General features: G+C 47.6%; 1 protein-coding gene and 1 long non-coding RNA gene across 5 annotated transcripts in view; one reads left to right on the forward strand and one right to left on the reverse strand.

The window, feature by feature from the left end:
• Positions 1 to 12,854, forward strand: part of LOC144341542 (uncharacterized) — a 172,002-nt gene extending 159,148 nt beyond the window's left edge. The window contains exons 3-5 of the long non-coding RNA XR_013418543.1: positions 4,503 to 4,635; positions 6,374 to 6,456; positions 11,604 to 12,854. This is a non-coding gene — a long non-coding RNA (uncharacterized LOC144341542). The remainder of the gene's footprint in view (positions 1 to 4,502; positions 4,636 to 6,373; positions 6,457 to 11,603) is intronic.
• The window catches only part of MACROH2A1 (macroH2A.1 histone), a 65,111-nt gene continuing 43,499 nt past the window's right edge, over positions 2,854 to 24,465 (reverse strand). For 2 of the 4 annotated variants that reach the window (XM_015140868.3, XM_015140867.3), the window contains exons 6-9: positions 19,386 to 19,476; positions 14,511 to 14,600; positions 11,709 to 11,883; positions 2,854 to 3,609 (exon numbers count right to left, since the gene is read on the reverse strand). In XM_015140868.3, the coding sequence (XP_014996354.1) occupies positions 3,444 to 3,609; positions 11,709 to 11,883; positions 14,511 to 14,600; positions 19,386 to 19,476 (522 nt within the window). In that variant the 3' untranslated portion in view covers positions 2,854 to 3,443. Of the gene's footprint in view, positions 3,610 to 11,708; positions 11,884 to 14,510; positions 14,601 to 19,385; positions 19,477 to 21,504; positions 21,605 to 24,465 lie in introns of all 4 variants that reach the window. The other 2 variants (XM_015140865.3, NM_001261740.1) reach the window with 2 other exon arrangements.

Raw genomic sequence — 24,465 nt, forward strand, 5'->3', positions numbered from 1 at the left:
CTTGCTTACCTGCCTTTGTAAGAAACCCTTAATCCGAGGCCTCTTTCATAGAAAGCATTTAGTAAGTCCTTGTTGACCACTGGATTGCTTTAAATGCACATTCCTATTCATCTGTCATCCAACAAGTTCTGTTTAAGTTCCCAGGGCCAGCCACACAGGACTTCTCAGTGAGTAGGCAAGAAACCCTGCATAACCTGAAGAACAGAATATTGGGATGGATAGCAAAGGAGAATTCAGCTCCAGGGAGCTGGTTGTAGAGTCAGAGCTGGGTTCAAATCCTACCTCCACCATTCATGGCTGTGTGACCTTAGGGAATACACTTCACTTCTCTGTGAGATAGTATTACCTATCTCATAGGGTTGCCATGAGAAGTCAATGATGTATGTAGAAGACACACATACAGTGGTTGTTATTGTCAGTTTAGTACCAGTTGGAGCCACAGCATTGCGTTAGATCTCAGATGTCATTTAAAGGCGCCCATGGAGGAGCACTGAGAAAATCGTCTGGATTATTTGGGACGGGACCCAGCTGTTGAGGGCAAGAATTGTTCTTGAGAAACGAATGGGAGTGGGTGTTGTCTGCCTAATGCTGCCATTGGATCACAGGGTTGCGTGGCTGTGAGGCTGGGGGAGGCTGGGGGGACTCAGCACAGCAACAGTGGCTGGGGCAGCTGTTGGTGGCATCCACTGCAAGCCTGCCTCTGAAGGCTTACAGTGAAGGGAAGGGCTGGGCTGCAACACCTCACCTTTCTAGAACCTGCAGGATTTTACCCCCTCACAAAATACTTTCATTTCTGTTAAGTTTTACTAACTGCAAACTTGTCTTTTGAATAGAGGCATGTGTGCATTTCAAGAGTTCCTTGCAGTTGCACCAATTTTTTTGAAAGTAATGAGCTTTTTTGCCCCTTAAAGCATGAGGCTGACATCAGAGAACAGTTTTTGATCCCAGTTTTAAAAATAAACTGAGTGGCTTAGCAATGGTGGGAACCCCGGGCAGCTTGTTGGCTCACTTTCCCTCAGTTTCATTGAAAAGAATTTCTACAGTGTGCCCACATCACAGGGTATGATGCACTTTGGATTATTCAAAGTTTAGAAACATTTAGGTGTTTATGGTAAATCATTCATGCAAATAGCAATAAATGCAATTTATTCTTTTGTGCAATCACAAGGAGAGCAGAAATCCGCAGCCCTTTTCTCTAGTTCTCAATCCTTTTAGCGACATCTAGTGGAAGATCTTTGAAAAACACATTTGCTTCTGCGGTGTTCCTCCAAAGTTAAGCCCATCCAATTAAGTCATTTAAACTTGGTTCCATCTACAAGTCCCTCTGTGTTTCAGTCTCCAAGTTAGAAATACCAAGGCCAAATGGACTCTCTTTGCTGGTAAGCGCATGCCATCAGGGACCCTATATCACAATAGTCAGAAACTCTGCATTTGAATCTGGTTGTCACTTTTCAGCAGTGTGATCACCTCCGGCTATAAAATGTATCTAATAATAGGACCTGCCCTATAGGGTTATTGCAAGGACCAAATGAAATGAGACCCATGAAGGACTCAGCACAGCACCTGCCATACAGTAAATATCAGTCTGACCAGCTAACAGTGGCCACAGTTTTCCACTACTCTCTGTCCACACTGCAGATCCTACCAGCACAAATGCTCTTGGGTGGAGGGCGCATAGTATGGTTTGTCTAAGCAGTTTGCTGGTATTAACTATGAAGTGGTATCATTTTAAGATGCATCTTCTTATAAAGATAATGCAGTTCCCCCCCACCCCCCCACCGCTCGCTCTCATTTCAAATCAAGAAACAGGAATACATCATCTAGACCCAGCAAAGATCTTGGAAAAAATGCCACAGAACTCCTTATGTTCAGATGAAATTTGGAAAAATCATCTTTCAGGTTTAAGTTGGAAGTCGTTGCCTTTTCATGGAAAAGATTGGTTGTGTGATGGTCTAGGGTCTTCTGTTTTGAAGAGCTTGTATTAGGCACAGTTTGGGAAAGAAAAATGATCCTTTACATTCATCCATAATATGAAGTGTGCTGCATATTTCTTCCTGGTTCAAGTCTGCTTTAGATGCAGGCATCTTTCTTTTCTTTTCTCTTTTCTTTTCTTTCTTTCAGAGATGGAAAGAGTCTTCTGTGTGTTTTAGGCAAATTAAGGTTAAGGTTTAAGTGCCCCTTGAAGCAAAAAGTGTCCGTGTTTTGCTAACATATTTTAGCTACTCTGGCTTGGCTGAGGTCTTCCTAAATAATCAACATCCCTCAACAGCCTTGGCGGTGAGAAGGCATGTGAAAGCTGCCAGCACATCCCAGGAGCCTTGGCTGTGGCGGCTTGTCCTTGGAAAGCTCCCGGCACCCTTCTGCCAGGGATCCCGTCCTGCAGGGATGACAGACCCAGCAGTCCCGGCAGAGGGCATGAGGCTCCGGCAGCTCCATCAGCAAGTGGCCAGGCCCAGCCCTGAGCCAGAGACTGTCAGAAGGGGACAATGGTAAGGAGAGAGCTGGGCTCAGGGTCTGGAGCCCTGGCTCTGCGCCAGCCTGCCACATGCCACCTGCATGGCTCTTGATATACTCCCTCCTTCATCTGTGGAATGGGGATAACACCCTGGCCCAAGGGTCCCACAGAACCAAAAGGTGAGGCTTTATAAAAATTCTCTCTACAAACCACTGAGACCAGCAGATGGCCCACACCCACCCAGGTTGCACTGAACACTGTGGAGCATCCAAGGAGTTGTGGGGGCAGGGCAAGGGTTGAGGGGAATGGGCTGCCCTGCTCCCACATCCTGTGACTGCAGAGGCCAACTTAGGACCCGCGACTCACAGGCACAATAACTGAAACACACCAGTCACAACAACAGTTTAACATTTTACTAAATCAACTCACACAAATTCCAAATTGCAAATATAATTAAGGACAACAGATTCTGCTTTGCCTTATTAAATCTTCCATTTTCAAATCCATCATTAAGACAAAAAGTAACCAAAAATTAGGTCTGTTGCAAATTCATGATTCTTCTGAGGGGGAAAAAAAAAGAACATTAGAGTAAAAAGAACGCCACTGGGTGTACGATAAAGCACCACAACACACGGTTACAAACGGGGCTTCCTGGCTTCGGCGACAAGTAAAAGACGCTGTTCTCCCCACTGCTGTGCGTCAATTAGGGTTTCATTAAAATAAAACTATAAAATCTCCTAGGTTACACTAAGTCAGACACGGTCTGGAACACAGTGCTTAACAACAGTAATGCCAACTATCAGTGCTAACATAAAAACATTTTAGAAGGTCAAAAACAATTGAACTGGAAACCAAAGCCTTATTTTCCCTAGATGAGCAAAACTGAAAATGAAAGGGGTCCCACCTCCCAGTAGGAGTGAAGGGGATTTTTTTTTCTTTTAAATTGGAGGTGGGGTACATGGTGCAGCTGGTTCTGTCGTTGCTCAGCCTAGTTGGCGTCCAGCTTGGCCATTTCCTGCACGTAGATGCCTATACTCTCGCTGTCAAAAAGCACGAAGTACACCGTTTTGATGGAAGAGGACATTGTGGACACGAAGTAACTGGAGATGGCCTTCAGAATCAGCTGAGCTGCTGTCTGCTTTGGAAAACCGTTCCTGGAGAAGAGAAAACAAGCACTCAGCAACTGGGATGCCATGGGGACCGCGGGACCAGCCCCACCCTACGGGCCACCTCTGTGCTGCAGCTTGCTGTGTATTGGGTCCGTGTCTGTTGAGCCCTGTGTCTGTTTGTATACCAGCGTGGGAAAGCCCAGTGCCCAGAAGACGGGACGGGGGACAGACAACTGGACAGAGAGCTGGCACCTGCAGAAGGACGTGCTATGTGCTTTCAGAGAAGGCAGCAGCCAACAAACAGAATAGTGTTTTGTGGTGTGCATTAAGCCCCCGAAGTGCAGTGTGAGCTCCTGATTTTCTTTTTCCGTCATGCATTTGACTAGCACAGTGCCTGAGCCATAGCCCAGGCTCTCGATGTCAGCCCCAGGGAATGGCTGCAGGTTCTCTGGGAAGGCACTGACCTCTATCCACCCACACAGAAGAGTTACCCCTTCATACCAGGGGCCACTGCCCAGGAATCACCCTCTAACACACACCAGCGGTACCACCCCAGAGGCCACAACGCAGGGAGCAGTGGGCTCTTCAACTCAGGGCTATCATCCAAGTTTCCAAGCCATATGTATTTGAATCCACATACACTTCCGCTTCAAATGTCATGTGGCAATTTCTGGAGGTAGATGCTCTGGATTTAAAAATGTGAAATCGGGACTGGCCCTCACTGCTCTGTGGTGTGCCTGAGGCTGCTCCTGGTCAGCATGGCATGTGGGTAGCCCAGGAGACCCAGGAGGAGATAGGCAGCTTGCCTACTCTAGTGAAAACCTGGGTTTAGAGCCAGTGGCCCTGGATTCACATCCCTTACTGGTCCCATTTTAGTTAAGGATACTGAGGGTGAGTCTGGGGCCAGCTCTCATGGGTGGCTCTTTGTTCACTGGCAGATCTACGGTCATCGATCCACCTGAGACTGTGGGTGTGTTGGTGTCCAAGGCACTGGGCCAGTCCGCCTATTTCAGCTGGAGTTCTTCACATGAGGCACCTGCTGCCAGGTGGAGGGGTTTCCAGAGGTGTAAGGTAGGCATCTACTGTAGTACTGCTAGCCTCACTCACTGCATGCCTGTGCATTCTGAACCTCCTGGCTTGGCCCTGGAGCACCTCAGTGGTCCACTGTTGACAGTGCACAGTGCATTTGACAGCCACAGGGGAAACCCTCTTGTGACTTGCTTTTGACCATACACGGCTTCCAGCTTGTGGAGACTTAGGAGCTTCTGGATGCCTCGGGAGTGGAGTTCCCTCTTAGAGGACAAGAGATGTGCCCTCAGCCTATGTGAAGGAGCCTGCAGGCAATTAATTAGTGGGGGGCAACCCACGGTTCCTTCACACACAGGTGGCAGCTCCTCAGCCACAGAGCACACCCACAGAGCAGCAGCCAGTGCATACAACCCTGCCCATGAGAGGCGTCAGAGCTCCAGAGCCGCTCTGGCCACAAGAGTGGTGTTAGACCTGTGCAGCTTCCTCCTGGGAGATCCTGGTGATTCTAGACCAATAGGTGGGCCAGGATGGTGGGTGTCATGTATAATGAAGGAAAAGGGCTCTGCTGAGAGCAGACAGGTCATTCCTCTGGCACCAGTGCCGTTTGCAGATCTGAAATCTTGGCCCACACCAGGCACAGCTGCCTTCACTATAGTCACAGGAGTCAAGGAGCACAGAGCACAGGTTATCTGGATTGAGCCATGTTGGGAACTGCTTGAGGAGATAAACTCAGTCTTCCATTTTTGGGGGCATCTTTCCAGCAGCTCAGGCTGCTTCCAGATATGGGCTGGGCTCCTCAGTCCTGTTGCAGCCTGCACTTGAGCCAAGGGGCCAAGAGCTTCTGGAGCAGGCAGAACCCCGTCTGTGGATGTGACCTGGATGAACGGGGGCTGCAGGGTGCTGAGAGGAGCTGTGAGAAGTTGCTTTCTGCATGTGAAGCCCAAGACTATGCTCTGCCAGCTCCAAGGTTCCTGCAGTGAGGTGCCCTCCTGCCTGTCTCAGCCTCACGTGCGCACAGGGGGCTGGGCTGAGGGCCTGTGGAACTGCTGCAAATAGCAGTTGTCAGGTGACCTGATGGTCTGCCTAGCTGAGCTAGCCCTGGGGCAGGGCTTCTGTAGCTGCAGCCGGGCTGTGTGCCCAAGCAGATGTCTCCAATGGTTAGCTACATTCCACACAAGCTGGGTGAGATGTGGTATGATGCGGACACAGTGTGGCCTGGCCCATGCCGTGCCATGCTGACTGGGAGGTCGCAAGGGGTTTCCATGGAACACACCAAAAGTGTGCCAGTCACTCCTGCCTGTGACCAGTGCTTTCTGACACAGACCCCTCCTGGGGCTTTCCCTGCCTCTGCCTTGGATCCTTACAAAAGGGTATGTGACTTTCAGTGAGGAAATATTCTTTTCTATTCCTCTACATCAACAGTTCTCACACTTCAGCCTGCATCAGAATTCTGGAGAGCTTGTCAAAACCCAACAGTTTGATTCAGCAGGTCTAGCAACTTTTGAGAACTGCTGTTCTACAAATAGCCAGCATGGACTTCATAATCTAAGCTGGCAGGGTGGACCCAGATGTTGAGGATCTGCAAATGGGGGAGGGAAGTCAGCATCAAATGTTTTAGACTTGCAGTGCCCACACCTGCCTGCACTCCCATTTAATAGCAGACTGTTCCACCGGAATGTCCCTGGCCTTGCAAGCATTTCAAGATTGTTGGTGGGTGAACATGAATCTGGGTTTGTTTCCAGGAAAACCCTTTGTTGACAAATCCATCCCTCTGTCCTAGGAAGCTACAGCCTAAGAAAGAAACCCTGCTATGGGACTGTGGCTGCTCTGGACTGCGCAGGCTGCCAGGAAGGAATGGCAGAGGTAATGGCTTTCCTAACATTTTCTGGTGGGTCTCAAAATGTCTTGCTGCCAGTTAGAATGCCTGTAGCAAAATGGAATGTGTAGGTGGATGCCTTGCAAGAGCACTCCACACAAAGCCCTGAGGCCTCCAGACAGAGGCAGCAGTAGCACACGCAGCAGCTGGGGCAGGTCAGACCCAGGTCTGCCTCTGAGGCATGGGTGGCCTGACAGCCCTACTCCCTCCAGGGTAGAGAAGCAGAGTGGTTAAAAGCTCAGGATTTCCAGGAGTCACACACGATTTGAGTTGTGGTCCCGCTTCGGTGCCTTGTTTCCCCATCCTGTGCAATGGAGTCAGAGTATGGGACAGGAAAATGCACAGCAAGCATGGCACAGAGAGTCTTCAGTTAAGAGGAACTGTCTATAAAGTAGGTGGCTTTGAAGGGTCTTTTAAAAGGCTCATGCAGTAGAAAACTGCCTCCTCCACCCTTGTCCCTGGGATAGCTGTGACTGGGTGACTGCTGTTGTCCTTGCAGTTACACTGTGCTAACAATGTTGGCCTCGGAACCCAGAGAAATGCTGGCCATGACTGTGGGCATGCAGCAGCAGGGACTACACAGAGGCTCCCCGGCGCAGTACTGACTACTTTCAGGCGCACTCATGCCCACTGGTGTTGCATCTTTAGCTTCTCAGCTGGGTTCACTTGTTACTTGTATAACCACGGCCCCTCTGAATAGCCATTCTTGCCTGGCCTGGCCTCTGTGACAGCCACTCTGTCCTACAGCTGCACTGCCCTCTTTTCAGACCAGATGCTGCAGAGCAAGAGGGGCTAAGGGCTTCCACTCTAGAGTCAGAATTGGGTTTGAATCCCAGCTGCTGTGGGCCAGGGCATTAACCTCTCTAAACATTAGTTTCCTCCACTAGACATTAGGTGTTTCAGGTGTCTATGCAATGATGACAATGGTGGTGATGATGAGGCTGCCAGTGCTGCGGCCACCATCAGCCCCGCCCAGGAGATGAGTGCACTGTGTGTTGTTTCCACTCTCTTCAGCCCCTGATCTGGCCTGTGGGTTGTGTTTATGGAATATTCCTTAAGTTCCTCTGGAGTCAAGTGTTTCCTACACCATAGGGCTGGGACCTTGAGCAGACTAAAACAGACATCTGAGCTTTCCCTAAAGTCACTCCAGTTGTGTAATGACCTTTGCCTTTCCCAAGAGTACTAGACCTCAGTTTCCCAGGGCCAGTGCAAGATGCCCTCTTGGGTCAGCCTGCTCAGTAATAGCTGGGGGTGTACACATTGGATGCCTGTCCCACAGTCCTGTCTGGACATGCAGGAACTCTAGGTCCACCAAGGAGCACATCCCAGTTCTGTTCAGCCCTCTTCTTGAGTGGGGCTTCACCACACACGCCTGTTTTCAGTGAGCTCACTTTCCAGGGCTGGGGCCAGGCAGGTATGCAGCAAATCCAGGTTAGCTCATTAGGGACCTCAGAGTCACAGGGGAAGAGGCTGTATCCTGGGGGTCCAGGGAGATTTTCTGGAGCAGCCAGACTGGGAGCTTACCCTTGATGACTGGGGAGGAGTAGAGGTGGATTCTGGTATTCTTTGTCTGTCAGTCACTTAGGGTATAGACATTCTTCTGCTAAGATTAGGTCCCCCTCGCACTGTGCTGTGGGCTGCTCTTAGGCCTTTACCATTTTTTAGTAATTGCCAGGTTGTTTGAAGTTGCCCTAAACATAGGCCATTTTGATCCAAGTCATTAGGATCCTGAGCCGAGAGCAACGGTATACAGGAAGGAGAACATTCAGAAGCAATGGTGATGGGGCCACCACTCCCCTGAGCTGTGCCCCCTGCAGCTAGAGAGGGGATTGGGCAGCCCCAAAGTGGCCTCTCACTCGAGGCCCCCAGGCTTTGGGTAAATGAAAAATTCTCCCCTATTCAAAGGCCAAAGGCCTTTGAGTTTCTGTCCTTTTATCTCACCTCTGAGGCCAGTGGTTAGGAGGAGAAAGAGGCTGATGGCTATACTTGGACAGGTCAGGGAGTTCCCAGGTAGTGTTTTATGCAAAGAGAGTACACAGGCAGGGGACAGCCCTGTGGTGGGATGAGAGGAGGTAGGATCTGGGGTCTGGCTGACCAGTGGTGACAGAAGGCAGGGGTTCCATGAGCCTAACAGCTCTGAAGCCAAGGGCTTCCGATCAAATTCTTGCTCTACCACGTACAAGTTGACCTCAAATGAGTTACTTAACCCCTCCATGCTTCAGTTTCTTTGCCCTTGAAAGGAATAATAATGCTCACCTTGTAGGGTTGCTGTGAGATAATGCAGATAAAGGGTTTAGCACAGTACCTGGGGCTCAACACATATCCATAAATAGTAGCTTGAAAAAAATAAACCACTTTCCTTAAGCTCATAAATCTAAGGAAAGTTTAATCAAAGCCCCAAACTAGTATTCTCTATGTACTACCCCTCTGGAGAGGGGTCACCCCTAATGTGAAACAGAGCTGAGGGAGTAGGGGTATCCATAAATATCATGACCAGAATGACTGAGGACAGGATGTCCAGATGCCAGGGCCTCCTTGCCCCCAGCAAGGCCGACAGGCTAGATGGAGCCATCACACAGGTGTGGTTGTGGTCATCTTCCACATTAGGCTGTGTCGCTGGGCCTCAGCTAAGAGAGTGATCCTTTACCAACGGCTCTTTCCCAACATGCTTACATTTATACTGTTTTAATCCCAACATTACTTTCATGCCAGAGACACTGGATGCAACAAACAAGCTGTTTTATTTCCCGTCCTAAAACCCACTGTGATTTACTGGCCGGCTCTGGTGTAATCCCATTTTTTTACTCATGAAAGAGAGGGCAGCTGTTTACACAGCTCTGTGGGGTGAGGTCTGCCTGGCAGATGTGGCCTGGGTAGCTGTACACATGTGCTGCCTTGGGCATTTCCCCCCTTAAAGCTTTCAATTGATTATTTTTATTCCTACTTTTTACTCCATGAAAAATGTAAATAAGTTTGTAATAACAGATGCTCTTTTATGAGAATTACTTTTATGCTTCAATTAAAAATTTCTCAATACCCATATGAAAGGGTGTGAAATTATTACCTCCAATAAAGTTTCCTATTGCCTCCCTCTTCAGAAGCACCTTTCATCAGAGCAGATCAAAGTACATCCGAAGCACTAATTAACTGAGACTCAGAACCATCTGTGAGGAAGGGCAGTCCCTACAGTCTCACTTGCTGATAAGGCAGACCAGAGCAGAGAGGTTGATTCATTTAACCAAAGGTCACACAGGACAGGAGAGCTGAGGGGCCTTACTCACAGCTCCAGGACCAGACAGCCCAGAGATGCAAGGCCAGGGAACGGGGAGGCAAGCCTGCCCAGAGCTCACCGACTGGTGAGGGGCTGCTGAGGAAATGCTCATTCTTCTGTTTTTCCCTTGACTGGGAGAAGTGGGGGCAGCAATGGGTGGCAGGCAGTGATAGAGGCTCCAGAGAAGGTTCAGGCGCAACCGGAGATCTTTCCCCCAGAGCCTGGTACTGGTGGGCCCTTCCAGTCACACATGGCCTTGGCCACAGAAAGCCCTGGGGAATGGTGGCAGTGCCCATCTGCCTGTGGACAGGGTCTTTTGCTAGGCAGAATGTCAAGTGACAGGAAGCCCACCCCGTACTAGTTCTGCCACCAGTACTTGAGGTGTGGGACCTCAGTAATGGCAGCATGCAGGAGGCAAAATCACGAGGCCTGCCTAAGCAGAAAATGGCAAAATGTACTCTCTATCCTCTTGAAAGTTTGGAAGGAAAGTGTTTGAGAGAGCAGCTTTCTATCAGTTCATGACATGGTTCTGAGGACCGTTGCTCAGGCTCGCCCAGAAGGAAAGGACAGCCTGCAGGGTCACAGGCAGTTGGTGCTACACAGCCCTGCCTTCCTTGGGTGCTGGGAGGGGCTGATGGGCAGAGACCCCAGAAGGCTCACAAGCTGGGAAGGGAAGCCCCAGGAGCAGTGGCAGGTACTCTGTCCAAAGTGAGCCATCTGCCAACACAGAACCCCAGGTTATGGCTCCTCTTGGGCGCAAGTTGTTAACAGCTGCAGCCTCTAAAGGCCAGTTTCTTTTTGCTTCAGTGCCCAATGCAGACCTTGAGCCTTCCAGAGGCCTTGGACTTAGACCCTTGGTAGGGAGGACAATAGTGATGGGCAGTGGGACACAATCTCAGAGGTGGCTCTGCCCTGACAGGTCCTCATGTCTGCATCATGGGACACACTTCTGAAAGCACTCTGCCTTCTAAGAGCTCCTTTAATTTCTAGAGCAACCCTGAGACACTGCATGGGGGGATTATTATGCCAACTTCTCAGAAAGGGATTAATTTACATGTCATCACTCACCTGGTTAGTGGCCAAGCCAGGACGCAACTCCAGGCCTGACCCCTAAGCCAGAGTGCAGTGCTGCTCCAACAGGCAGGAACCTGATAGGTTATTTGCTGACATCTTTGGGGTGTACAACCAGGGAGGTACTGAGGGGGTTGCCCTGAGCCCTACCTGCATCATCAGCTGTCGAAAAACTAGGCTTCTCCCATGGTGGTCCTCTGGGTATGTGTATGTCTTAGGGGCAGTTGTATTGCTGGTGAAGACCTTGGTGAGTCTACCTGGGGATTTTCTGGGACAGGAAGTGGAGTAGGGCCCAGCCCTGTTTAAAATCTCACGTAATTCCCCATTCCATTCCACCAGGTCCCATTACCTCATTAGCAGACCAGCAGGGTTACCTAGGGCAGTAAGACAGTGAGTCATGTAGAGACACAGGTTCTCAGGAGGTGGAAGATGCTTGTGAGTAGAAAGGAAAGGGGTAGAGGGCTTTATCCAAAGAATACTGTGGTTTGGGTGGCAGACTGTAACACAGCTATAGACTTATTCTGAGACAGCCAAGCTGTTCATTTGTATCCCTGTTATTCATACCTCCAGATCTTCTCCACCCATCTAAGTCACTGTGCCCTTCAAAACTTGCTCTCTGAGGCGCCATTTCTGTGGTCCCAGTACACCCTGGGGTCCCCTTCTGTGATGACATTTGCTATCAAAACTGAAGTTTTATATCATCCTTGGGATTTGGATCTCTCTGATTGTCCCTCACCATCATTTAATGTCTGCATTCTTCCCTATGTTGTGCTTCTGGTCTCCTTGGTTAAGGCAGCCTCCGCGGGCCTTGCACAGAGTGACAGCACCACAATTATGGGCGATGTGTGCGCAGAGAGACACACCCATGACTGATATGTAACAAGCATATGCCCCTACCTGCCGCTGCCGATGGATGGAAATGCAATGGATTTCAGCTTCTTATCATCAGCCAGGGCCAAGCAGTTTTTCACTGTCTTTTCCAGAAGTTCTTCACATTTGTCTGCACCCCAGACTGGACTATTACAGTGGATCACAAACTTGGCAGGCAGGCCGTGACCTGCGCTTACGGCAGCTAGTGGTGGGGGGATGAAACAGAAATAGTGAGCTCTGGTTCACTACAAAGCACAAGATGCCAAACACAGACCCACTCCCCTGCCACCATACATCTTCCTGGGCCCTCCAATGGCCTGTGTCTGAGGAGTTCCACAGCTGTCTGCTGCGTTGTGATTCCAACGTGAGCTCGAGCCGAGAACTGCTCATCATTTAGTCTTTTCACTTGAAGAGGGGAGCCAAGCCAAGCCACACCCTTGGAAAGTTGGCATTACAATATGTCACCACCAGGAATTTTGACCAAGTTCGTAGTAAGCCTTTCTCCACTCTCAGAAAGCTTACACAGTTCTCCCAGAGGCAGAGCCTTACCCATCTAACTCAACTGAACACAAACTCAACTAAACATGTCAGAACATCTGCAGCCTTAAAATAATTGTTTTGGGTTTCCAACCCTTCTTCTTTAAGTCGACTGGTGTGCTAATTATCGACTTGCACACCAATATGATGTATTTGTCTCTACTATGATGTATTCTCTAAATCTCCCAGACCCAATTCAGGACAAAGCTACCAGGAAAGCAACTGCTTTAAATGATCTGCTAAGCAAACTGACCAGCATCTCCGCTGCCATTGTCTTCTCCCTGCTGAAGATGGCCTCACTGTGTGAATAACTGATCCTGTTTGTGGCAGAATTAGCTTAGTTTTTAAGGAACTGTTTTTTCTTTTCCTAGAAGAGAAGAGGGGCCCCTTTCCAGCTATACATCTCCACCAAAAAGACTTGCCTTTCCCTTGCCAGATCTAAGGACACAGGCCTGGGGTCTGCCACAAACTGCAAAGTACCATGTCTCCCACAGCATGTTCCAGAATCCCTGTCCATAGATGCTCTGCAAAGGTTTTGGGGGCACTGGGTTTAGGGGGTGCTGCATGCTATGCTTCTATACAGGAGCACATTAGAGTCTCCATACCACTGCTAAAGTAAAACATCCAAACTTTTTGTATTTGGTTGCGTATTTCTGAAACCCATTTTTTTTTTTTTTTAATGGAATATCTTTACAAGGGGTATGTGTTGTTATGGTCGTGTGGTAGATACTGGAGAAGGAGCGATTTGTGGGTAGTGTCTCATGGTACAGTAGAAACAGCTCAGTCACAGGGCATGAATTTGAGTCCTGGCTCTGCTTTGTGATTGGGCTTGAGAACTCTAGGCTGACCTACAAAAACCTGACATTACGGCATTGAATTAAACCAGTGGGTTTATCCCCATGAGAAGTCATGGCTAAACTACGCATAGAAAAGGACTGGAAAGAAACATTAACAGTGACTATCTTTGCACAGTGGAACAGGAATATGTTTTATTTGCCTCTTTATACTTTCAAAATTATTTTAAAGCAGTTTCTAAAGTAGCTTTAAAATCAAAAACAAAAGTGTTATTGAAACAAGCAAAAGTATCTTGAACCATGCTACACCTAATGGGTTTGCATCTGCTGTGGCTGAGGTTTCCCACAGAGTTTGGTACATGGCAGCACCAGGCTGCCTCCTACCAGGCCTTGTGCCAAGGGCTACCAGCAGTACTCAAGCTGGAACCCTGATGGGAAGAGACCCACAGGCTGGTCAAACAGGTGTTTTAAAGGGACTGGCGAAAGGCCAGCTGCCCCTGGCTAGGTAGTTAAAACTGTGTATGCCTTCCCTTGTACAGTGTGGGACTTTGGTGGTACTGCCTGGAAGAACTTTATAGTTAGTGCCCTGTATGTCATGCCCCTTGCAGGCAAAACAGAAGTGGCAGAGCAGAGGTCAAAGGCACAGATCAGCAAAGGGAATCCTTCTGGATCCTGAGACTAGCCTGAAAGGGGTGTCATTTGTCACTAGGAATAGAGGGGCAAGGCCTGGTGGACCCTCCAAGAGAGAGCTTATGCGAAAATTATCAATGTCCAACTTTAGTTAAGATTCATTTTTAAAACGGAGGATTTAAAAGACAGGATAGGCATTGGAATTGGGTAGTAAGAAGAGAAAACCAGAGCCCAAAGTGAGGAAATGGGTGATCTGTCCTCACACAGTTGGTGGTGGAGCCGGGCCTCCCCACTGACTCAACTCTCAGGTCCTCAGGAGGTCCTCTGTCCTGTATACCCCAAATGACCACCTAAATTCAGGCCTGAAGCAGTAAGAAGTACCCTGCCTCCAGGTCTTAGCAATAATTCTCCCCACATCAGATGCCAAGTTGTTTTCTTCCCCTTATACCAGGGAAGGTGTAACTGGCAAATGAGAAATGTGTATTTATACATTTCCTATTACAAACATGGATGGCTGAAGATTTTTAATTAGCATCTCTCACCAGCAGTTTTGCAAATGGCTCAGTATCACTCCCTCTCAGCTCTTAGATGTACCAAACTCAGCTCCTATAATTTCTTAAAATTTGAGATCTAGACATCAAACATATAGGAGCTATTTTAAGTAATAAAAAAATTCAAAGGTGATTTTCCCAGACAACCTGCATGTGATGAAACTCTAAGTTACAAAGCTACAGGCTGTCCTTGGCCTCCGTCTTGAAGATGCGGCTATATTGCCATGCACCTCTAAATTCTAAGCCATCTCACAAAATGGTTTTCCTAATACTGCATGTGCCACAACCAAATAAGCACGGTGGCTTTCACACCTCACCTCCAGCTACTTCCAAGGGCCCGTTCTTTTTCCGGAGTTCCAGGACAGCTTCCACAAACTCCTTGCCACCTTTCTTCTCCAGCGTGTTTCCTAGACAAGGACAGGGTGGGGTCAGGTTGCCATTCTGTGTCTCTGGCACACACAGACACTTAGCATGTCAGGTGATTACATACTTCAAATGATCTATTAAATTTCCATCAGGCTGCAAAACAGGAACTAAGCCTTGGCTGAGTTAGTAAAGTAAAATTGAGAAGGGCTTGTCACCACCAGTTACTACCCTCACATTGCTGCTTCATCTGGCTGTCTCTGCTGCCCCTTATTTGGGTCTGACTCAGGGTGATCACGGATGTGACAGAGATGTGAAAGAGACAGGAGATGCTTGTTTTTTTTTTGCAGACATGCTTGTCCTGGATGCTTTTCACTGGCATGAGATACCAGCTGGTACTGGTTTCCAAGACTAATGCCTGCCTCGGGTTTTCTTCTCTGTCTCTGGGGAGAACCCGCAAGTAAGGAGGTTTCAGCAGCATACAATGCTCCCATCGAGAGGCCAGCTCTCCTCCTGGCCGTAGGCCTAGAAGGAAGTGTTCATACTTGGCCACCTTTTTGGACCAGCATTATTACCATGCTTAGTTCCTGTTTTGCAGCTTTGGTCTCATATGCAAATACAAAATAAAAATGGCCTCAGACGGTATTTTCTTAATTACACTAATGATTCAGAATTGTTTTCAGTAAAGAAGGGCAACATCAGAAGCAGAGCTTAAAGATTGTATGCTATAAAAAGCTTGGAAAGGAGGATGTCTAACTGCTCAGGACCAGATTCTTTAATAAAAGCCAATGGAGGTTGGGAGCAATGTATTTTCTTCAATTAGGGCACTTGCTAAGTAATTAATTTCTGCTGTGAAAACCAAGTTCCCAAACAAGATCACCAACACCTATGAGAACTCTGAGTTGATACTCATGTGGGATAGCAAGTGGCAATCAAAGTTAGCAACAAGATCAGCCTTTCAAGTTTGGCTAAAATGGGGTCTGAGTCTTCCTTAAGCTCTGATTCCTCAGTTTTGCACATTTTAAAGTACTTTTCCTCACAGGAGGACAAAATACTCCCCTTAAGATTCACATTTGTCTTGGAAAATTCCAGGTGCACCTGGCACAGTTCTGGTACGGGACGGTCAAGGTATATCGGAATGCACCAGCCCAAATTCTCTTTGGAGTCACCCTGCGATGATTAGGGCTAATTATCTTAGTGAAACTTGCCTCCTTTGAATGTTTATTCTGCAGGGGTGAACTAACCCCAGGAGGTGTCTGGGAAGAAGAGGAAACAACTTGGGCCTTGTCCCAAATACAAACCAGGGCTAATGGCTAGGACTGGGCCTGTACCCACCCGCTGTAGGAAACCTGGGGTGTACAGATAAATATGACCAGCAGCCACAGCCCAGGGGAGCTCACAGCTGTGTCTGAGAGAGGGTGGTACAAACTTAGCATCCTTGAGGTAGGATTTTGTGTTACTCTTCATGATCTCAGACTGCCCTCCTGCCTTTACCTGTCCTGAAAAGCAGCACAGACTTTAAATGGCAGAGTGAGAATGTCACACCTGTTGCTGCTGCATGTTTCTAGTAAAGTCAGCATCAGAGGTGGCAGCTGAATGGACCATGCACTGGAGGAAGCAGGCTGGGGGCTTAGAGCCCAACTCCACCACCACAAAGTGGATGCAACCCAGGCAAGTGAGACCCCAATACAGGTTCACCTAAACTATCCCTGCAGCTGAGAAAAAGGAATCTGGAGCCAGAACCAGCTGGATTCCACACACTGCTGCCCCGGGGCCCAGTCTAGCCTTCACGCTTAAACCCATTCTCCAGCTTGAGGCAGGGCAACAAAAACACTGGAGGCTGGACTAGTTAGGGTTCTCATTCTTTATTAAATTTAACTCTTTGGTGAGAACTGAGAAATTTGAAAGGTAAAATATCGTTTTTACTTTATCATGATTACCAACTCCTTTCTAAAATATTTAAGAAAATGGGCTGATTTATAATTAAAGGTATTTTATCTTAGGAAGAGTGTTTAAAAATTTTACTTATAAATATTGCTTTAATTAAAAGTGAAATTTCCAAGTTAAAATACACTTAAATGCATTTCCCAAACTTAAAAACTGAACCCTAGATTGCAGGCAATCAACCCAGTCAGGACTTGACTCCTACACACACATATGTATGCACATGTTCATGTAGACACACGTGTACTTTTTAACAAGAAACAGGCCCATTTTCAACCATATTGTCAACACTCTTATTGTAAGACTCTTGCTTTTGAGGCTTAACTCCAGGGTTAATCATAAAGCAATTGGCTTATTTGCCCCCAAGCATAAACATGTGTTACTCCCATGAGAACAAGAACATTATTTCATGCTTAGAAAGCAGGCATAAGTATCAGTGTTCAAAACAGCCTAAGCGAAAATTTAGGCTTGGACAAATGTCAGGCTAGGCCTGTGGTCTATTTCACTGTTAGAAAGAACTTTTGATGGGTAAAAGTTAATCACTGGGGCTAAGCATTCCTGCACTCGGATTCCTTCTTCCAGCAGTCTCGGGACTTCACACCAAATATGAGAAATGGAGTGATTACTAGCTTCCTCTTTTCTCCTCTCACACATCAAGGTGGGAGCTGGAACCAATTGAGGCCATGTAGGAATCTGGTTTAGCATTGGCATTGTAAAAGATATCTGGGGTCAGTACTGGTTTGGACTGGTCCGCTGGGCAGAAAAAGCCCTGCGGGGCTTTGGAAGACTGGGTTCTGATCTGGCAGTCTTTCTGCCTTGGCCAGTTGGGATGTCTGAAGCTGCTGAAGATTTCTGCAGGTGTGACACTGTCGGTGAGTGATGTGTGCCAGGGTCCTGGGCAAGCTTTTGGACCCAGGTTGCTCCTGTGGCTTGGAAGCTAATAATTCCCCACCCTGTGCTTATCAATGGGTTGTAGGCAAACATGTCAGAGGAAAAGCATTAGCACAATCCTTATTCCAAAGAGATCTATTCCAGTCACAATTCAGGAAGGACTGGGCTCTGCTGGGTGGCACAGTTGGGTCTGCCTGTTATTCCCCCAAGGCTTCAGCCCTGTCTCAAAGCTGCAACTCTGCTTCCTGGCATGGCTAGTCCTGCTGGGCACGGCCTTCCTCAGCCTGCAGCAGGTAGGTCAACTTTCTCTTCTCCCTGGACCTGGGTAAGATACTTTTGCCTAGGAAGTTGCATAATTCCCATTTCACCAAATGTCCTGGATGGCAGGATGAAGCCAGGCCTTAGTAACTCCCAGCTATGACAAAGACAAGCCCTTAGTTATTTATTTTTCTCTAAATAAGCGCTTCCCTCCCATCAAATGTTCATTTGGTTAAAAAAGGAAGCATCTTTCTCTTAAGCTGCCTGACTTTGGAGCTCTTTAACTCCTCCAAAGTCTTGTGAAAGGGGAGTTTAATTGCCTACAGCCCCATTTCATTTTGGCCTGGCAGACTTGGCAAATTCTGACTTTCCATCCAGTTTGTCTTTCCATCCATGTCCAAAATCCAAAATACCCAGGAGAGTGGTTAGTCCAAATTGCAGTGGCTGGGGAAGACTGAACTAGCAGTCTTTGCTAGTGATGCCAAGCAGAGCCGGTCAGCCAGAGATTGTGAGCTACTGCACATCTAGCATCCAGGACCCTTGTGAAAATCCCGATCTCCTCATCCTTCCAGATGACTTCACTGTCTGCTGACTGGAAATGTAACCATTCACTTTGGAAGCTGGTATTTGAATCCACACTCAGAGTGCTGCTCTCAGGACCAGCACATCTACTATAAAAATCATATATACACATGAGTGATACCTTACAGCAGGCACCAATCATGAGCCAGGCTTTACAAAACAAGGTGCTTTGCTTACATTTAATGTAATTCCCATCATTACCATTACTTTATAGATAGGGCGCCTGAAGCACTGAGGAGTGAAGTGACTTGCCCAGGCCCCATGATCAGTAAATGGTGACAGTAGGACTCCAGTTCCTTCCACCTAGCTCCAAAGCTGTGCTTTTTTCTATCACACGTGGGTGCCACCTCCTCAGACAGGCCCCTCAGTGTGTTCTTAAAGCAGGATACTGTTTGATTCTCTTGCCAGGAATCTGCAGCCTCGGGATATGGCATCTCAAGTGCCCTCTGTCTTGGCCACCCTCAGCTATTTAGCACACCAGGAATCAACCTACAATGCCTTATCAGCCGCCAGGGGAAAGGAAGGTGCTTTCTGGGTCTAGGATGATGTTTCTTATGAGTAGTCTAAGGATACCATGTCAGATTGAGGTGATTTTCATGCACCTGAAGTCTGAGAACCCTAAGTGTGGGCAAGCATTTGGAAAGGGTCCTCCTTGTGCACCTGAGGCTTTAAGGCCATTTTCAGGAACAAGCGTGCTTCTGACATGGAGACAGATTGGCAGGGGTTGCGGGGGTGGGGGTGGTGACCTGTGCACAGGCATCTGTGTTTGTCTGCTCTTCAGAGTGCATGGAGGTGGTCTTGGATGCCACTCGGTCCATGTGACTGTATTGTTCCTGCAGCTGAAATCATCTGTGAACCCAGTCTCCAACAAAGCTGTGCCTTGTGGGGCAGGTGAAGAAATGATTCTGCTGAACCAGTTTTCAAACCAGAAATGTCCATTTCTGAGCTGCATCAGCCAGGATGCATCACATCCTGGCTGACAGCTAGCTTTATCACTCAGGTTCACAACCCAGGGACAGGAGACCTTGGGAAGGTCAGGACAGCTGGAAGTGTGAAATGAATGCAGCCCTGCATAGCTGTCAAAGGATCAAGCTGTCTGCAGCGGCCGACTGACCATGCACACACACACTCGGCAGCACCCGGCTAGGCATTACCTACTTCACCACCGATGTAGAAGTCAGTGTTTGTCGGGTGAACGACAGCATCACTGTCGATCGAGGCAATGTCAGCCTGTACAACTTGCAACTATAACAGGTAAACAAATGTATATCAACTGTGTTGGACCGAGACCCACGCACAGGCACATTTACTAACGCCCCAATGGCAGGGCTGGCCTACCTGGTCGATTCCAACATATGAGCCCAAGGGGCAATCAGTCCACGCAGTGTGCGCACATGTGGATGGGGGTGAGGACAGGAGGAGGAGGAATATCAAATGTGACATGTTTAAATTAAACATTTGAATGACAAGTCCAAAAAAAGAGAAACACACACATGAGATCATTTCCAAAGGTTAAAAGAAATAAAATGAATGCCCCGTTTCACTTCGCAAAAGCCTATAAAGTTGGCATCCCACTGAGAAGGCTACTAAAACATGGCATCTGTTTAAAAAAAAAAAAAAAAAGTGGACCATCAGGCCAACCAAAACAACAAGTTTCTCCATTCTGTCTGCAGCAGTCAACTTGCAGGCTTTGATTTTTATTCTTGTGACATTTACCATTTTGTCTACCTTCAAGGGATTTCTCTTGAAAACCCAGAAAACAGTATTGATATATGTAGAGGATTGCCTTTATTTTTTCCCCTCAACATATGGGCTGATCTCTATCAATATTTTTCCAGGCCCATCTCTTACTCTAGCGTGTCTTATATTTACAGTTTAATTTTTTTGTTGTTTTTTTACAGACAGGGTCTTGCTGTTGCCCAGGCTGGAGTGCAGTGGCACAATCATAGGTCACTGCAGCTTCGAACTCCTGGGCCTAAGCAATCCTCCTGCCTCAGCCTCCCGAGCGAGTAGCTGAGACTACAGGCACGTATCACCAAGCCCAGCTAAGTTTTTGACTTTTTGTAGAGATGAGGTCTATCTTACCCAGGTTGGCCTCCAACTCCTGGCCTCACTCAATCCTCCTGCCTCAGTCTCCAAAAATGCTGGAGTTACAGGTGTGAGCCACTGCACCTGGCCTTTGTATTTTAGTATAAAATGTGCTTTGGATAGAATCCTTGCTTTTTCTAGCTTGTGGTTTTTTGTTTTGTTTTGTTTTTTGAGTATCTGTATAAGGCAGTTGGAAAAGAAGTTCAAGCTGGACACTCTTGAGTCCCAGTCCTCATGTTTTCAGCCCACTGTTACACCCAGTTCGTGTGGGTCAGGCCTGGGCTCACGGAATGAGTGTATCTCCCAGTAAGGAAGTCTGCTATCTGACAAAAACAGCGGAAGCTGAGAGCTCAAGGGATACAAAATAGATTGCACTTGAGGGTTAGGAAGGAGGCTACATCTGTGTGCCTATTTCCCCTGGCAAGCCTCTACTTCGAAGAGCAGCAGAGGAGCCCCGTCGTGCCATTGAGCTGACACTGCCACATATGCAAAGATAAAGCCATAGAGGCAGGACACTTAAGGTGCACCTCTCAGCCTGCCCTGTACCATCCACCGTCTTGAACAGGGAGACACCATGGCTCTGGGGCAGTTTTCCTCTGTAAGAACTCGCTTGGAGATATTGCCCTTCTGTTTAATACCATCCTCTAATCAAATAATTCATGAAGGTGGCATTCAGTCATATACTGTTTTCAGTTCTAAAAAAAAGTTGAAGTGATGGTAGTAAATTGTGGGTTAAAGACAGCTTAATAGCATACTGATGTGGCTTGTCTTCTCTTTCAAGCTTTGTCATTTCTAATTAAGGTTTAAATGGAGAAACTATCATTTTGTAGTTACCTGAGATTTTTCAGTTCTAAAGTAAAAACAAAAAAAACAAACAAAAACCAACACGTTTAAAAATCCCTCCCCAAGTAACCAGCAGTCAGTTTGATCATTATGGAAGAGAATTCAGATGGCAATATATTTGCAACTGAGGAGAGAATAGCCAATCACACTTAATAAAACAGACCGTTTACACTTGGAATGGCCTGGAGTAAGTCGATATTCAGTGTCTACACTCAAATATCAATCTTGGATTTGGAAATTTGGCTTGACCACTGTAAAGTCTGGGAAGATGAAACACCTAAATTCTGGGTTCCATAACTTTTCATCTGACAGCTGGTGGTGCCGAACCCCGTCCCCAATTACCTAGGTCATCTTTAAGGTCAATGTCAGCATTGGTAGGATTGATTATGGCCTCCACCTCAAAGCCGGCTAAATTACTGATTTCACTGTGAATAAGGTTCAGCTGCAAAGAAAAGCATGAGGTGGGAAATAACAGGAGAGCTGGGAAGTCTCAGAGAAGGAGCCTTGGGATACAGGTAAAGGGCAGTGGACACTCCAAGTGCACGAGGCACAAAAGGGAAGCAGGGAGTTGCTGGCTCAAATGAACCCATTTCAAACATAAGACTCAAATGCTGCTCGGGATGCGGGAGCAAGCAAACTAGAATGAATGTTCAGAGCATGTGGGTGATGCCTGGGGCAAAAGGAAGCACAAGCCACATTCGACGAGGAGATCAACTTTCCTTTAAAGGGACTTGTGATCTGGGGGCCAAAGTAAGGCAGCTATCAGGACCTAGAATGAGTACTCATTGCTGAGGGTGGGAGCTGGTGTGACTGTCCTCATCCTTGAGTGCTGGGCTGGTGCTAACATCCTACCTGGCTTGGGCAAACCCCTAAGGGCTCTGCCATTGTCTTCCAAGTGACTATGGGTCCTTAAGGCTGTCCCCATCACTGTGACTGCTGGCTGGCTTCCCTGCCCTGCTCAGGGTGGCAAGAAGTGAGAACAGTCTGTTGCTTAGTAACATCTAATTTACGTGTTCATTAGTCATGTAATGCTGAAGTTCCCTGGTGAAACCCAGGGGAGGAAAGTTCTCCAGCAAGACAATGTGTCTTTTAAATGGTTTTCACCTTGTTGGTCAGGTTGCTCTGAGACTCAATGGGTGGCTTATTGAGCATTTTCCTTAAGTGTTATATCCAACCAATGAATTTGTTCTTTCTGAAGAGCCACTGAATGGGTGTACCCCAGCCACTGTTACTCTGTTACAATGGCAACCCTGCATCTGAGTATCTGAGGAATCCCGAGCTTGAAATTCTGTCAGAGGGGCAAGGAGAATTAATGGGCCTAGGACTGCTGTTCTGGGTCCTACTATTCCCCTTGCTTTTCTTTAGGTACAAGCACCTGCAGGAAAGCTTGCTTTTGCACATGCTCTCACAATGACATTGCTCACGCTTCAGTAACGTAAATTCCTAACACCTGCAGACAACTACAATGCCTAAGTAGCCCCAGCAGAGCTGGTGCTCAAGACTACGACCTAGGCCAGAATAGTGGCTGCGGTCTGCAGGGTTTACCAGGGCATGAGGCTTTGTCCAGGAGCTCACCCAGGAGAGGGCTGTGCACAAGACACTTGGGAGGGAAGCTCCTGGCAACAGAGCAAGTTGCTGCATTTCTAAGGCCAAACATTTTGTTGAAAACAAAAGCAAACAAAAAACCTGGCACTCCAGAAGCATCGGAAATATAAACCCACATTTTTGATTGCCAGAAGCAGTCAGATTCTCAAAGAGGGATGTGCTTACACTAAGAGTCATCCTCTGGGAGGAAACAGTTGTGGAATTAAGTTTTGTCATACAGCCAAAGAAGAATTCTGGCCAGGGCAGTGGACTTCATTTTTGGTTACAGACTCAGAGAAGAGGACCAAGTTTTATTCATGTGGACTTTCTGGGTTATTGCTCCTAGCACTACAGAGTGATTTAGAGGCCACCCACACCCTTGAAGCTGAAGAAAGCCATGGGGGTGATCTCACAAAGCAAAGCTCTCAGCAGCTCAGGGCCCTGGCACCAGGTCAGAGGCACAGAAAGGAGCATGGGAGCTGGGGCCTGACTGCTGCCATCGGGGAGGAGGGGTGTGGGTGGGCACAGAGTGGGGGGCCTTAGGGTAAGGCAAGTGAACTCTCAGGATTTAGAACAAGGCCAAGGATTTTACTCTATTATTTAGTTCTGCATTTGACTCCAAGCAACTGCTATTTATAAAAACTCAAATTAAGCCAATACTCCCCCCACCACACACCACCAAAACACACCTCACACAGTGTGAAGAGGCAGGTTGGTGAGGAAGGCAGGCAAATGAGAAAAAGACTCGATCTACTCAGTGTAATGTGGATGTGTATGCTTTTAAGGCATCTATAAATTCCTTTGTTTAAAACAATACATGTTCAATCCTTAAAATTCACACAATTTTTTCCAATTGTATAGATGCTTCTGGTGTTATATTCAGAAATGCTTCATTGGAAAAGTAGCTATTTTGGCGGGCTGTGCTTCAGCTAGCCAGGAAGACCCTCGCACTGGCCTGTATCTGACTCTCTCCTGGGGAGAACCACCTGCTCTGTCTAGGGGAATGGGATTCTCTGGGAGAAACTTGGCTTTGCTGAAGCAAGGGAACAGTTGTGAACAGAACTCAAGCTCATGGAGAATTCCCAGCTTCCGTTGGACTCACTACCTTCCCGTCTGACCAGAGGCAGCCCCACTCTTGGAAGTACAGACTACAGTACCTCAGGGAGCCACTACTACTCAGCATTGAGGATTTCCTGCCAACCAAGTGCTGTTTCACTCTTCACATCTGTGGATGAGGCTAGAGTTGTGATTTTCCAACTATGCTCTGCTATGCACTGGGGCTCAGCAGAAGTCCTTAGGGTATAAGGCTGAGCCACAAAAGTTTTGTTGCTATAAAATGTGTACAAATATGTATTTTTAAACAATCTTGACTAGAAAGTGTGTGCTTGGGATGTGTGCATCAGGGGAAGAGAATGGGAAGGGGAGAAGACAAATTAATTCAAGTACTTTGGAAGGACAAATGGGTAATCAGCTTGGCAGGTGGGCCAGTGGGCAGAAGCCAACAGCAAGATGATCATGAACGAAGACAGTAGCTCCACTATACAGAAGAAAGCCCATGAGCATAGGGTGCAAATGGACCGGTACACATGTTTCTGGACAGGCTCCCACTGTCCAGTCACAAATGAATAAGCGAGATACAGCCAAGACAGAGGTCTAGTCTTAGGAGGCCCCAGGGTCCCCTCCCACCAGCCAGGGTCAGATCCAGTGGGGTTTATCAGC

This window comes from Macaca mulatta, chromosome 6, assembly GCF_049350105.2.
Source record: "Macaca mulatta isolate MMU2019108-1 chromosome 6, T2T-MMU8v2.0, whole genome shotgun sequence".
NCBI lineage: Eukaryota > Metazoa > Chordata > Mammalia > Primates > Cercopithecidae > Macaca > Macaca mulatta.